We start from the raw sequence: 13,675 nt of genomic DNA on the forward strand, positions 1-13,675 counted from the left end.
GTCATAGTTGTTTAAGGGTTTCTTGTTTGTCATGAGTCATTAGACTGTCATTAGAAACCTTCAGTCCTACCCACCAAGTCAACACGATTCATTTCAAGTCAGGTGGGTGTAGACCTCTGAAAATGTTTTTTGTGTAAAAAACATTATATATCATTTACTTTAAAACATTTATGTATTTTTAAATCTTCTGAAGGACATTAGTGAATGAAAAAAGAAGATGTACAAATGAAACAATGACAATTTACACCAAAACCATTTTCAGAGGTTTTACACTCACATGACTTTAAATGAATGGTGTTGACTTTGTGGGCAGCACTGAATGTTTCTATCTATTGTAATAGTTGTGTGTGAGTCTCTTGACTGTCCTAAATTTAAATGTAATGTATACATGCATTCTTTTTCCCTTAACTTGAAGCTCAGGTAAGAATTATAGGGGTCATATGATGCGAATACGTGTTTTCTATATCTTTGGTGTGTTATAAGTTGCCCACGCATGTATCAGACATGTAAAATTGCATAAATTAAATTGTCACAACAAAAGATGAATTCTATCTAAAAGCGGATGCTCACCTACACCTGCCTGAAACGCCTTGTTAAATTACACCATAACAAATCTACATCAGTTTGTTGTATGATTCAACTAAAACCGCCCAAATGTATACGCAAGTAAGGTGGGCGTACATGTCAATACAATTATTTTGGAACTTCATGTTCCAAATATGGTAAGAGGCGTTACATTTCTGTCACACGCTTGCAGTATTCGACCAATCACTATGCACTGGTTAACTGGTCAATCATAGCACACCTCGCTTTTCAGAGCAATGAGCTTTGTAAAAAATCTGCACACTTTAGAAATGTGAGGCAAAGAGGAGATACAAACATGCACGGTATGTGAAATATACAGCATTTTTATACCTTAAATCGTGTATACACATTGCATTACATCTAAAACAAACGATAATATTTGTTTTAGCCGTGTCATATGACCCCTTTAAGAAACCACTCAAATTTGCCTTTGTCTGTTGAATTGCCACAAAAACAAACCTCAGAAGTGGCATAATGTCACCTAATGAAGGACAATGTCAGACATACAGTACGAAAGCTTTATGAAAGCTTTAAAAAACTCAGGGTTTAACTTTGCATTGTTTCCAAAATACATGTAAAAACATTAGTATTGTGTGGTTTGAAAATAAATATGATTTTTTTCATTGTATTCAATTTTTGATTCAAAATCTAAAGACTTTGCATAATTTTTGTGATTTTGATGATTTAGTCCCATTTCATTTTTCTGCAAATGAATGCGGAAAAAAACTATATTTTTATTTGGAATTTGGGGGAAACATTGTCAATAGTTCACAGAATGAAAGAATAAATTAAGTAATACTGAAAATAATTTTGTTGTGTTCTCTTAATTTTTTCCTCAACTGTATAATCACTGCAGTCCTTCTAAAACTCTGAAACCTCATATATATTATATTACATTATTATAATATTCCACTCCATATTTCATGATTTAAATTGTTGCCAAAAATGATTCTTACTAGCCACTTTTTATATCTAAAGAAAAAGAGGACTACATACGTTTTCTGTGAATCAGACGTACTTTGAGAAATGATTGTCAAATCAAATTTAGGACGGTTTCTATGCAACATTTTATAAATGAGGCCCCAGATGCCTATGGCTCAGTAGGGGGGATGCTATTGGCTGATCAGATTTAATGGCTCATTGACTCTTCAGTTCAGGTGTGATGGCAACCCCTACAAACACTGACCATTAGCAGGTACAGTGCATACAGTATACTATTAACTGTGGTTGCCATACTGCTGATGTGAAAAACTTCTTAAAGTATTTTTATTTTATATTACTGGGACGACTGGAGACTGGCCAATGTACAGAGTCATCACATAATCACAGATTCCTAGCAGTGCAGACAGCTAAACTTCAATGCTGATGTAAACGGGGGGTGAGGTCATGAAAGATTAAATAGCATGTGTAGCACTGCATATGACAGGTAGTGAGAGGAAGGATACAGTAGAGCCCTAGTTTAACAGAGCAGGATGTTTAGGCTTCTCTGACTGACATTCTGATGGAGTCAAAGAGGAAGAGTTACCAGATATTTTCTAGACCCAACCGAGCCCTTTCCTGGTTCCAATATCCTTGAATTTCAATGGTGTTTAGATAGTAAACACAGTCATTTCCTATCTGTCACTATTTCCATACTTTGTGAGCTACATGTGTTTTCTGTAGAAAATAATGGAGGAGTGGGGTAATGGGTTTTAATGCCCGTTAACAAAGAGGCATGTAGATGAAACGGCCTGTTCTCACCTCAATCAAAACCCTCTTCAGCATGGAAACCTGAGCAACTTGAGTGATCGAGAGTCAAGTCCTCTCTCTCTCTCTCTCTCTCTGTGAATCTATCTGATCCCTGAAACTCCGGGCAGTGTCAGGTCTCATAGTGTAAACATGAAACCCATCCTTGCCGAGCCTTCATAGAGCATTGATTCTCAATAAAAGCACGGCAGTTCATCCACGCATTTGATATCTATTTGCATGTGGCAGTTTAAATCTGACACTCCCATCAATTATCTATGTAAATTCTTGTTTGATGATCCCAAAGAAGAGCCTTTTGTCTGCCTATGTGTCTATTGTCAGTGCCATTCAAAACATTTATCTTGACCTAACATGAAACTCTTATTAAAATCGATGAACATGACTTCAAATCACTGGATCAGATTTCTCAGCGGTACACATATCTTTGAGCCCAAATGGGTGGGACAAAAACAACATCTACTTAAAGGGGTGGTTTATGGAAAAATACAAATTCTGTCACCATTAGTTCACCTTCATGTCATTCAAAACCGGTTTACGAGTCTTTCAGTGGAACACAAAAGAAGACATTTCGAGAAATGTCTCCGTGGTTTTTTGCCCACACAATGGAAGTCAATGGAGGTTGTTCGGTTACCAATGTTGTTCCAAATAGGAAAAAAAGAAAGTCAGTCAAACAGATCTGGAATGACACGAGGGTGAGTAAATGTAAGAACTTTATATTTTGGGTGCACTATAACCCTAAAGACCAAATTACAATTTAAACTTTATGCAGTTTCTGGTTAGCAAGTCTATACTTCTTGATATTCAGAAAATGTGTTGTGCTCTACACATTTATGGCATGCAGTAGTACACCACATTCCATCTAGACACACAGTACCCGGATAAATATAGAGTACTCTTATGTTTCAATTAAACTGAAACCTATGAGGCCTAGAGCATTTAATGTCTGGAAATACATAAGAAATGACAACGGTTGCTTTTTAACCATGCCTGTACAGTATATATTCAACACAGGTTCATTAGAAGACAGGACACACTGACTAATTTATTTGTGTGTTTGTGTGTGTGTGTGTGTGAGTGCGTGTGTGTGAGTGGGTGTGTGCTTCAGAATGTGTGTCAGGAGATGGATCACTGGCACGAGGCCCCTTTGAATCTCATCTTACTTTGTTGACAGAAAGAACCAAGGGTTGTCAGACCACCTGGTGAGAACTGACCACTCAGCAAACCAAACTGAACCTTTCGTTTCCTGCATAATGGGGTTAATAGATATATCAAACGCACAACTTAATTTAAAAAAGGGCACATCTCAGTCTTTTCTTCACTGAATTCAGGCAATGTTAATTTAGTAAAGACGCAGACCTCAGGAAAAAAACACAATGGGATAACAGAGACAGAGGATCTGTTGAGGACGTCCACATTGAGAAATCTTTGAAGATATGAATTACGAGGTTCTGCTCATATGAGGAAAGGCAGACATTCCTAAAAAAGTTCACATTAAGAATATAAATTCTGTCATTTTTTGCACCTCTGCATTGTTCCAAAGCTTTCTGTAGAGCAAAAAAAACATCTATGTGGTTATTTTGAACATAATGACAATTTGAATGTAAATTAAACTTTAGGTCTTTGAAACTCTTTGGTACTTTTATTATGTGTTCGTCCTTTTTGAAGCTGGTTTGGAAGGACATGAGTGCGAATAAATAAATTATTTTTGTGATCTTTTCTATTAAAGAAACAGTTCCCCCCAAAATTAAAAGTCTGTCATGATTTTCTCCCCCTCAAGTTGTTCCAAATCTGTATAAATGTCTTTGTTCTGCTGAACACTGAGAAAGATATTTGGAAGAATGCTTGAAACCAAACTTCTTGGCCATCACTAGAACAACGAAATATATGCAGACTTCAAACAACTCGAAGGTGAGAAAATCATGACAGAATTTTTAAGCAGCTATGTTGATGGTATAAAACTCAACAAACAACTCACTTCAAATGCATTTAAAAGTAATGTAATGTTCCACAAAAGCTTGGCTGTGGTTTTTATCAGCAAAACTAAAGACGAACATTCTTTCCCTCTTTCTCAGTAGACAAACCCACATGCTGCTCTCCAGTCCATTAACAATTACTGGGGAACTCAGCAGACAAAGTGATTTTTGCATGAGTCAATTCGTAAACACCCTCTTCAGAACCGTATCATTCCAACCCACCCGCAGTCCTAGGCAAATATTTGTGTCTCTTAGCCTGGACTGTAACAAGACACACAGGTGATTATTTTGTGTTAAGCAGTCCAGTGTGCTCTCTTCCTGTTGAATGAATCATTGATAAGTCGTTGGTAACTCATCCTCATGAAGGGGAGGTGGAGGTTTAGGGGGCCATGCAATAATTAGAAGGTGTCACCTCTCACCAAACACAGAGATTCAAATATCAGATTCCCTACATAAACAGTACTTCATAATTTTGTGAAATACCCTGTTTAATATAAGGATTTGTTTTATGTCAAACTTAAATGGGTGGCATAATTTTAATAAACAAGGACTGAAATAGAAATAAAAAAGTGTGTATGAATCACTCACCCTCATGTCACTCGAAACCTGTATGGCTTTATATCTTCTGCAGAACACAAAAGAAGATATTTTGAATAACGCTGGTGAGCAAATATTCACCCCCATTGACTTCCATTGTGTCGAGACATTTCTCAAAATATTTTCTTTTGTGTTCCACAGAAGAAAGACTGACGAACAGATTTTGAACAATGTGAGTTGAAGTTTCAGTATTACATTTCTGAAAATCTCCAGTCATCAGTCGGTATATACAGCTGTGTAAGCATAGGCTCCATTCGCAGTTCTCAAAAATGTACATCTATACTTCCAGTGGTATTTCCTGTACACACCCGGGCGACACGAACTCAAGACCGTTTCGCACATGAAATATTAAATGTGCCGTATTTCCCTGTATAAACACGAATATCCAGCGACCTTTTCTGCATGTAGATCCAGGTCTGATTATGTCAAACGCCTTAAGTTTGATGGTCGGGTGTAGTCTAGAAAAAGCAGATGTTTGCGATAGAAACTGCGAGTGGAGATCAATCTAAGTTTGTTTTGTTAAGGGGGTGTAAACGGGAATATATATATTAAATTGGATATATTTTATAAATTATAAACATAATAATAATTTAACTTATGAAATATTTTACAGAAAAAACGGTGCTTCTATAAGTTAATGATGAATGTAAGATTTAACATAATATACATAAAATAATGTGAAACAATGGCCGAGTGATCTCAGTTCATCCGTGGCTGATCACTTTGACCCTGTTGAACTGTGTTACTGTTGTGTCCTGAACGGGCACTGAACAGTAATGTGCAATACCTCACAAGGGGGTATGGATGCCTAAAAAGCATGCAGTCAGATTTAATGTGACAGGCATACTGACAGGCAAAGAAAGAATTTCGAGGGATGACAACTAGCTAAGAGCATGTACATCAATAATGCACATCAGTGCCGTTTGATCCCTCACGCATGCGCAGAGGTGACCAGAGATCTGCAGAGGTGAGCGTTTTACTGTACACCTGTCGGCAGTGGAGATCTGTGTACCAGCACTGTGAGAGAGACGGGCACGATTCCAATACAAGGTGAGCTTTGATCTTATTCTTATTTAACATCATAGGCAGCATAAAATGTTCAGTGATTCAGAGATTGTCATGCTGAAGTCGTTAGTCAGTTTGTAAAGTTTTGCATTCCATGCATGTTGGATATTTTCCAGATTAAATTAAACAAATTATTGTTCTTTCTTATGTGTTGTTTGCATTTATACATTTGCATGTTTTGCATATTAACAAATATGTACTTTTCAGGTTAATTGTAAATAATATTAAATGGGCAAAACGTTACAATAAGGTGATGCTAGTTAACATTAGAAAATGCATTAGCTAACATTAGCTAAAAAATAAACAATTTAGTTTTTCTGCATTTATTAATCCTTCTTAATGTTAGTTCCTGTCAATACAGTTCATGTTAGTTCATGGTGCATTAACTAATGTTAACGGTAAAATGTTTTTTTTATGTTCTTTCACCAAATAAACCAATGTTGTGGTACTTCAGTATTTTCTTCTTAAAAGTATAATACAATTTTTCATATGGCTAAGTTTCTTGGATAAAAACATCTGCTTAACATGCTGCAATAAAATAAAGTAGTTAATAAACTTAACTTAAAATTAAATTAAATAATTTATTGTGAATTATTCCAGTCAATGTGAATAACAAAAACGGAAGATTACACTGTAAAACTTACTGTAGAATTTACTGTAACATACTCTATATAGAATCGCTACCTAAAAATACTTTCCTGTAAGTGCTGTTTTCAGTTGACTAAACTTTACTTTAATCGAAATTAAAACTCTTTGACTTTAGAGTTTAAAAATGAGCAAGAAGAGACTGTTCTCATTACTGGCATTAACACAGTAACACAGCAAAAAATTACATTCTTCCTAAGCATTTTTATCTTGTTTTCTAGTAAAAAATATTTATATCTTCCTAAATCACTATACAAGTACATAACAAGAAAAGTGAACCAAGATATTCAGTCTTGTTTTATGAAAGAAAATAAAAGAACAAGGTAAGTTTATGTAAAAAAAAATGTAAATTCAATTTACAGTAAGTTACTGGCAGACCTGCTGCAAAAATACAGCAAAGTTTTACAGTGTAATGTTAATTAATAATGCTATTAAATAATATAGTTATCATTAATCTTCCATTTTTGTTATTTTACAAATTTGTTATGTTATATTTCTTAAATCAGAGGTGTACATTTGTGAACAAACTTAAATGCATGTCATTGTTTATGTACAAAACTGAATAGCTTTCTCAGTTCTACATGGTATCTGTTCATCATTGCCTCAGCTATTTTTAATTTGATATTATGACCAGATTTTTCCTGTCTGTGAAAGCCACACACACATGCAGTCTGGATTTTAAACTTATGAACTACCGACGACACTAATAGCACACATTCCAATGAAAAATGTTATATTTTCCTTCAAAGAGGTGGCCAATTTCATAGACACATGGAGCTAATAGGATCCACTCAGACGGCCACTTACGCTCGGCCAAAGACCAGCCACTTCCTGCCAGCCATTTCCACTACAGCATCCAGTTATAGAAGCCACCAACCAGCGCTGACCTTCAACCAAACTTCAAACATGCCCTGGAAAACCAACACTTACTTTAGGACCGGCAGTGCAATACCCACCGTATCAGCCCTCCAAAGAGAAAACCTGGACCTGGTCCGGGCCAAGACCATGTTTTACCCCTCAAACAGAACGGCTCTCAGCACACGCTACATGCCTGATGATTGGTACAAATCCAACCACAGTAACTACAGGGAGTCGGAATCCTCCCGGAACAGCGCGGAGAGGCTGCGGAGAGACACGATCCGGTTGATCCAGGATAAAGACCAGCTGACCCGCAGAACCCAGGAGACCACCAGTAAGAACATTGGAGAAAGACTAAACAACATCAGCTTTTGGAGGTCGGAGCTCAACCATGAGATCGACAACATGGTGACGGAGATAGCAGCATTGACCGATGTCAAAAGGAGATTGGAACGAGCTCTCGCTGAGACGGAGAGTCCGCTGCAGGTGATGTGTTGACTACTAAACATTTATTTATTCAAATTCATATCTAGATTTTTTGTTTCTTAGTTAGGTAACTAATTTGGGTCATAGTGATCTATCTAAAGGACCAGTAACTAGAATACACCACAGCAGAGTGTCAAGTGACCCAACACTTTGTAATAGACCCAGGCGGGGTGTAACAAATAGACTCTGTCACACAAAGCACACTAGATCTAGCTGCTGACCTCAATGTGTTCAATCTTTGTCTTCATTGAGTTACATGTCTGACTCAAAGTGATACGGTTTCCATAGTAACCACACCAAAACATTGTCACTTCTAGCATCCTGCTATTTACACTACAGTAACCTTGCAGCATTGATCACAACACTTTTCCGTAGTGATATGTTTGTTGACCAGCGCTGCGGTTGACACATTTTAAGCAAATCAGAGAGGGTTTCCACACATGATGTCATATTTCATGTGGTATATTCTACACAACGGGTATTTGTGGACAAAAAAAGGTTTATTGATTTAATGTTCCACTCATTATATGTCAATTTTGGCACTAAACTATTTGTGGTTTAATGTTGCTTTGCAACCAGTTTTAGTAATTTTATGTCAAAGATTGAAATTAGACATGCACAGATACTAAATTTCTTCAGAGATTATTCAGACTGACACGGCCGATACCGAGTCTGAAGATTAAATTAATATTTCTTAACTTTCTGAAAGTTATTAATTAATAAAATGACTATTAATATTGAACATCAAACTGGTGATGTTTCTTAACATTTTCTATACACAGAGCACAAATTCAATGCATTTCCTGTCCTCTTTTGATTGACAGGATATATTTGCCCTGATCATGGTCTGTTTTTAAATGATCAGCTGATAGCCAATAGTGTGAAAAAAGGCACGCATCTCTTATTGATATCAATGTTTATGAAACTTATTTGGTAGTTTTTGAAATGTGATCTCAATAAAATCATTCATTTTCAATATATATATATATATTAATATAAATGAACATTTTGGTAGGCCTAGTCATCTATCTCTCAGTAAACACGTTACCTATTTTTCTTACGTTTATAAATATGAGTACTTTGATGCTCTTACTCCTAGGTCATATCAAGGTTCAATTATATCTTATTATATATTTTCTTACCGTTTCAGGTGTCTCAGGAATGTTTGTTCCACAGGGAGAAACGGATGACCATTGACCTGGTTCATGATGACGTGGAGATCGATTTAATTAAGGTCAGATCATCTTTAATCTAAACATCAAATTTAAAAAAATCATCAATTCATCTACATCTAAACACATAAATCCACATAATAAACATCATTCAATATGATGGGTGAGTGACACATTGAGTTATTTCTGGATACTTGATAATAATGAGTAAATCATAGCATAGTGCATATTTCTGTAATGACTCTTAAACTGTGTAGACGACCGTTTCCCAGACCACTGCTTTTCTACATTATATTCCACATCCATTGTATCACTCAGTGGTAACTTTCTATTAGTCACATAATAAGCATGAATGCACAGTCATACGGTCAATGGCTAAAGATTACACATTTTTCTCTCTTTTTAAACAGGAGGTGGAGGTTATAAAGTCATGTCAGGAGAGAATGAGAAGACATTTAGAGAGAGCCATTGCTCAGCTAGCGTGAGTCTTACAAAAGGCACTCCAGAAAAACCCAAGATAAAGTACTTGTAGGGTTTATTTTACCGATCTTTATCTTTTAAACACAATGCATTGTGTGGTTCAACCGTTACATTGGTCGTGTTTCTCAAAGGTTTCTGACCTGTTGTGTGTTGTTCATACGTTCACAGTTCAAACCGTGCTGCCCAGCATGAGCTGGAGAGAGATTTGAGCGATAAGTTGACAGCACAGAGAATCGATGACAGGTGTCACCACCTCAGAAACACATCTGACGGAATCAGTTACTACAGAGGAATCGATCGCCTGGACCCATCGTGAGTTCATTACACAGTTGTGTAAACACCACTAAGAAAATTAAATGATGTCACATCTACAGATGTTATTATCAAAACTCACTCATGTTTGTATTACTTAAAGTATCAGTCTTCCAGACACCTGGTCCAAGTTCACTGATGACAACATCCTTCACTCTCAGAGTGAACGGGCCGCATCTCACAGACTTCGTGATGAGATCGAGATTCTGCTCAACGCCACTTCCAACGAGATGTGGAACCAGTTTAACGCCGCAAACGTGTCCTTTACCAACCGTATCTCTGAAACAGCAGATGCCAAAAACAATTTGCAGGCACACCTGGCCAAGGTAAAAACACTGTGAACATCATTACTTTTAATTGCTCATTCAATCTCTTTAGGCCAATAACCAGTCTGAGTCAAATCAAATGAAAAGGTTCTCATTGTACACTATACTATACTAAACTTAGTAGGATTTTGGAAGTTAATTTATAACTGAGGTTCATTGATATGTTCATGGTTTTCTGGAACAAAAACCTTTTGGGCTGCTATGCCCTTTAAGACTTTAATTCACAAATGAATTTTCACCATCCAAAAAGCAGTCTTACCAAATCAAGTCCTTATACAGAGACCCTTGTTTCTAAAACAGTTACTAGGCTACATCATATGTATGCATGTGTTTTACAAAAAGACTAAATAAAGAGTTTGGTTCCAAAACGCTATAAATCAATTTTGATTAATTTGAGTAAAAATGTGTTTTCTTTACAAAGAAAGTGGCAAGATAAAAAACACTATTTTCCGTCTCACATAGTATATTTAGGTTCTAATAACATAACAAATGTAAATCCAGATTTGGATTTTAAAAGATTTAATATAAAAACTGATCATTTCATCCCCAAAATGCAATAAATCCATGACATTTATTTTCAAAATGCAATAAATCCATTGAATCAATATAAAAGTATTTTTTCATTTTGAAACAGTTGAAAATACACAACAAAGTGAGTTGATCCACATATGACAGCCTATGAACTCAATACAATACTAATTTTACATACATCATCATTTTAATGCTATAAATTACTATTAGTGTCTCGTCTTCTTAATCTCCTAACGTAAATTATTGGATTTCGATGGTTTACGTTTCTTCCCCACCGCAAAAACCAGCACAGGTTCATGAATGCCGTCAAAAGTTTTCATTTTTGTTTATTTGTTGAACACAAAGTACATCAGGGTGAACTAGGATGCCGACCTTATTCAGAGCGCTCCCATTACGGTTTACAATGCGTAGCGTGGAATGGTGTGCTGTGATTGGTTGAGCGGATCTATTGCATTCTCTAGAAAAGTGAGACTGACATATATTGCGGATATTGTCAACTTATTTCTACCATAACAACATAGGCGTATTATACATTTACATTTACATTTAGGCATTTGGCAGACGCTTTTATCCAAAGCGACTTACATTGCTTTATCCTATACATTTTACATAGGTATTTGCAATCCCCTGGGATCAAACCCACAACCTTTACGCAATGCTCTTACCACTGAGCTACAGGAAAGCTGTTTATATTATAATAGTTGCTTAATGTCTTTATAATAAAAGCATCACATGTTATTATTTGTCTGATGCTGTTCAATTTTCCATGTTTCAACCATAACAAAGAGTATTTTACTATTAAATCAAGTAAAGATTGGCCTTTTACCACATTAGGAAACTGCTCATTTTCTCAGACGATTAGCAGTAAGAGCACTAATAATTTCTTTCATGAATGTGTTATCTGCATTTTCTTTTTTTATTTGATCAGGACACGCCCGTGGTATTTTCAAGCTACACATCTCAATATTTCACAAGATCTGAAATGCAAAAAATGTCCCACTTTTAGGGCGATTAACCTTACTGATTTTGGCGGGAACAATTTTTTTTAAATGGCGTTAATCGCGTTTTGGAAACAAACTCTTCATATGTATAACGAATAAATATGAATATATGCACAAGTGTTTAGTTAGAGTAAATAGATAAAAAAAAGGAAAATGTGGGAGTTTCATTGATTTTAATCGCGTGTTAAAAAGTCAGAAGCAGTGCTGCGTCGTGTGTGTGTGTTGAATTTGCGCCTCGTATGAATCATATGAGAATCCTCTTTCATGTATACTGTGCTCACCGATGAAGAGAGAACGGTAGAAAGGGTACTTTTACATTTTTACTGTATGAGTAAATTTTGCAGTTGAGCCGCGGGTCACATGCATATAGAATCGTAAGGGGCGATCTGGACGGAACACAGATAAGATCCCTTACACCACGAATAATTGTTTCAATTTTTGTTGCATAATAATTGGCTAATTTCAAACGTGTTGCAGAATATATACACAGTCGGATGTATCGATGCGCGCATCGTCAGGAGGTCATGACGATGTATCGCCATAACGATATTTTGAACACAGCCCTAGTAGCCCTAAAGGAACAAACTGCTCTACAGAGTGCATGCATTTATATGTTATCTCCTTCAGCAAACAAGCAAAAAGGTGACGACATATTATTCCTTGGTCAGCTACAGTGGTGCTTTGAAAGGGTGGGAATGGAGTGGGCTGTTGGTTGCAATTCGCAAACAGACCATTAGATGCCGCTAAATTACATACACCAGACCTTTTATACCTATGTATGCTGTAAAGATCTAGACATTGAATGTGGACAATGGAGTATATTGTTGAGGAGGTCAAAATGAGTTAACATCATTAATGTGCATTAAGGGCAGTGAGGGAGGATGAGTAGTATTGCCTTTACGTTATGCATTTTGAAAATAACACCTATAGAATATGTTCTAATAAGTTTGTCTTTTTGTGTGATTAAGATCAAATTTGAACCAAACAGTCTGACTTCATTTATCGATTATTCAATCAACTCTCACACTCTCTTGTTCCATTTTCAGACCCTTCAGGAAATCTTCCAGACTGAAATGCTAATCGAGGCTCTAAAAAAGGCGATCCGAGACAAAGAGAACCCGCTTAAAGTCGCCCAGACTCGTCTGGAAGAAAGATCTCGCAGACCTAACGTCGAACTGTGCAGGGACAACCCTCACCACAGGTAACACTGTATATAGAAACGTCTGTGTGTGTGTGTTTATGTGTGTGGAGATTCACCTCTCTGTTCTGCATCTCACTCAGGTTGATCACTGAAGTGAGGGAGATTGAAGACACTGTTCAGAAGTTGAAAGGAAGATTAATGGAGGCGGAGAACACTCTGCAGAACTTGGTGAAGACGAAGGTCGTTCTGGAGTACGACCTGTCGGTGAAAGCCAACTCTATGTTTCTGGATCAGGAGAAGTGCATGAGTATGAGGAAGAGCTTTCCCAGCACGCCTCGCTTGATCGGATATACCTAGATCTTCAAGAACCTCGTCTTAATTCTGCTTCAATCGTGGCCAGTTTGGTGTACCAAATCTAAATCTAAAATCAATCTGTCGAATGTTGTGGACGTTTATAATGAATTCTCTGAATTACTGTCTTCTTCTCGAAGAAATTTTGGAGAAGCAGGAGATTCAAACAAAAGTTTCCATTTCATCTCCATTTAATCTCATTGGTAGCTACTAGAAATATTTGAGATATAGAGACCTAATCTGTGATTTTTCTTTCCTTATGAGCATTTATGTGGCATAGCTTTTCTCAAATTGGTAGACAAACTGGAATGACCTTTAACTTCAGGACAGTTCAATCAGTGATCTTAACTCCACCTTACATCTGTTAAACTGAGATTGTAAGCCGCTTTGATCATTCACTCCAGGG

At 36.6% G+C, this 13,675-nt stretch overlaps 1 protein-coding gene across 1 annotated transcript; it reads left to right on the forward strand.

The window, feature by feature from the left end:
- Positions 1–5,814: 5,814 nt before the first annotated feature.
- tekt3 (tektin 3) lies at positions 5,815–13,376 on the forward strand. The gene is made up of 8 exons (XM_056771779.1): positions 5,815–5,951; positions 7,361–7,955; positions 9,106–9,189; positions 9,538–9,608; positions 9,776–9,919; positions 10,023–10,245; positions 12,824–12,978; positions 13,059–13,376. The coding sequence occupies exons 1-8, from the start codon at positions 5,839–5,841 to the stop codon at positions 13,273–13,275; spliced, it is 1,602 nt and encodes a 533-aa protein (XP_056627757.1). The 5' UTR covers positions 5,815–5,838; the 3' UTR covers positions 13,276–13,376.
- The last annotated feature ends 299 nt before the right edge of the window (positions 13,377–13,675 follow it).

The sequence above is a fragment of the Triplophysa dalaica genome, chromosome 17, assembly GCF_015846415.1.
Source record: "Triplophysa dalaica isolate WHDGS20190420 chromosome 17, ASM1584641v1, whole genome shotgun sequence".
Lineage (NCBI taxonomy): Eukaryota > Metazoa > Chordata > Actinopteri > Cypriniformes > Nemacheilidae > Triplophysa > Triplophysa dalaica.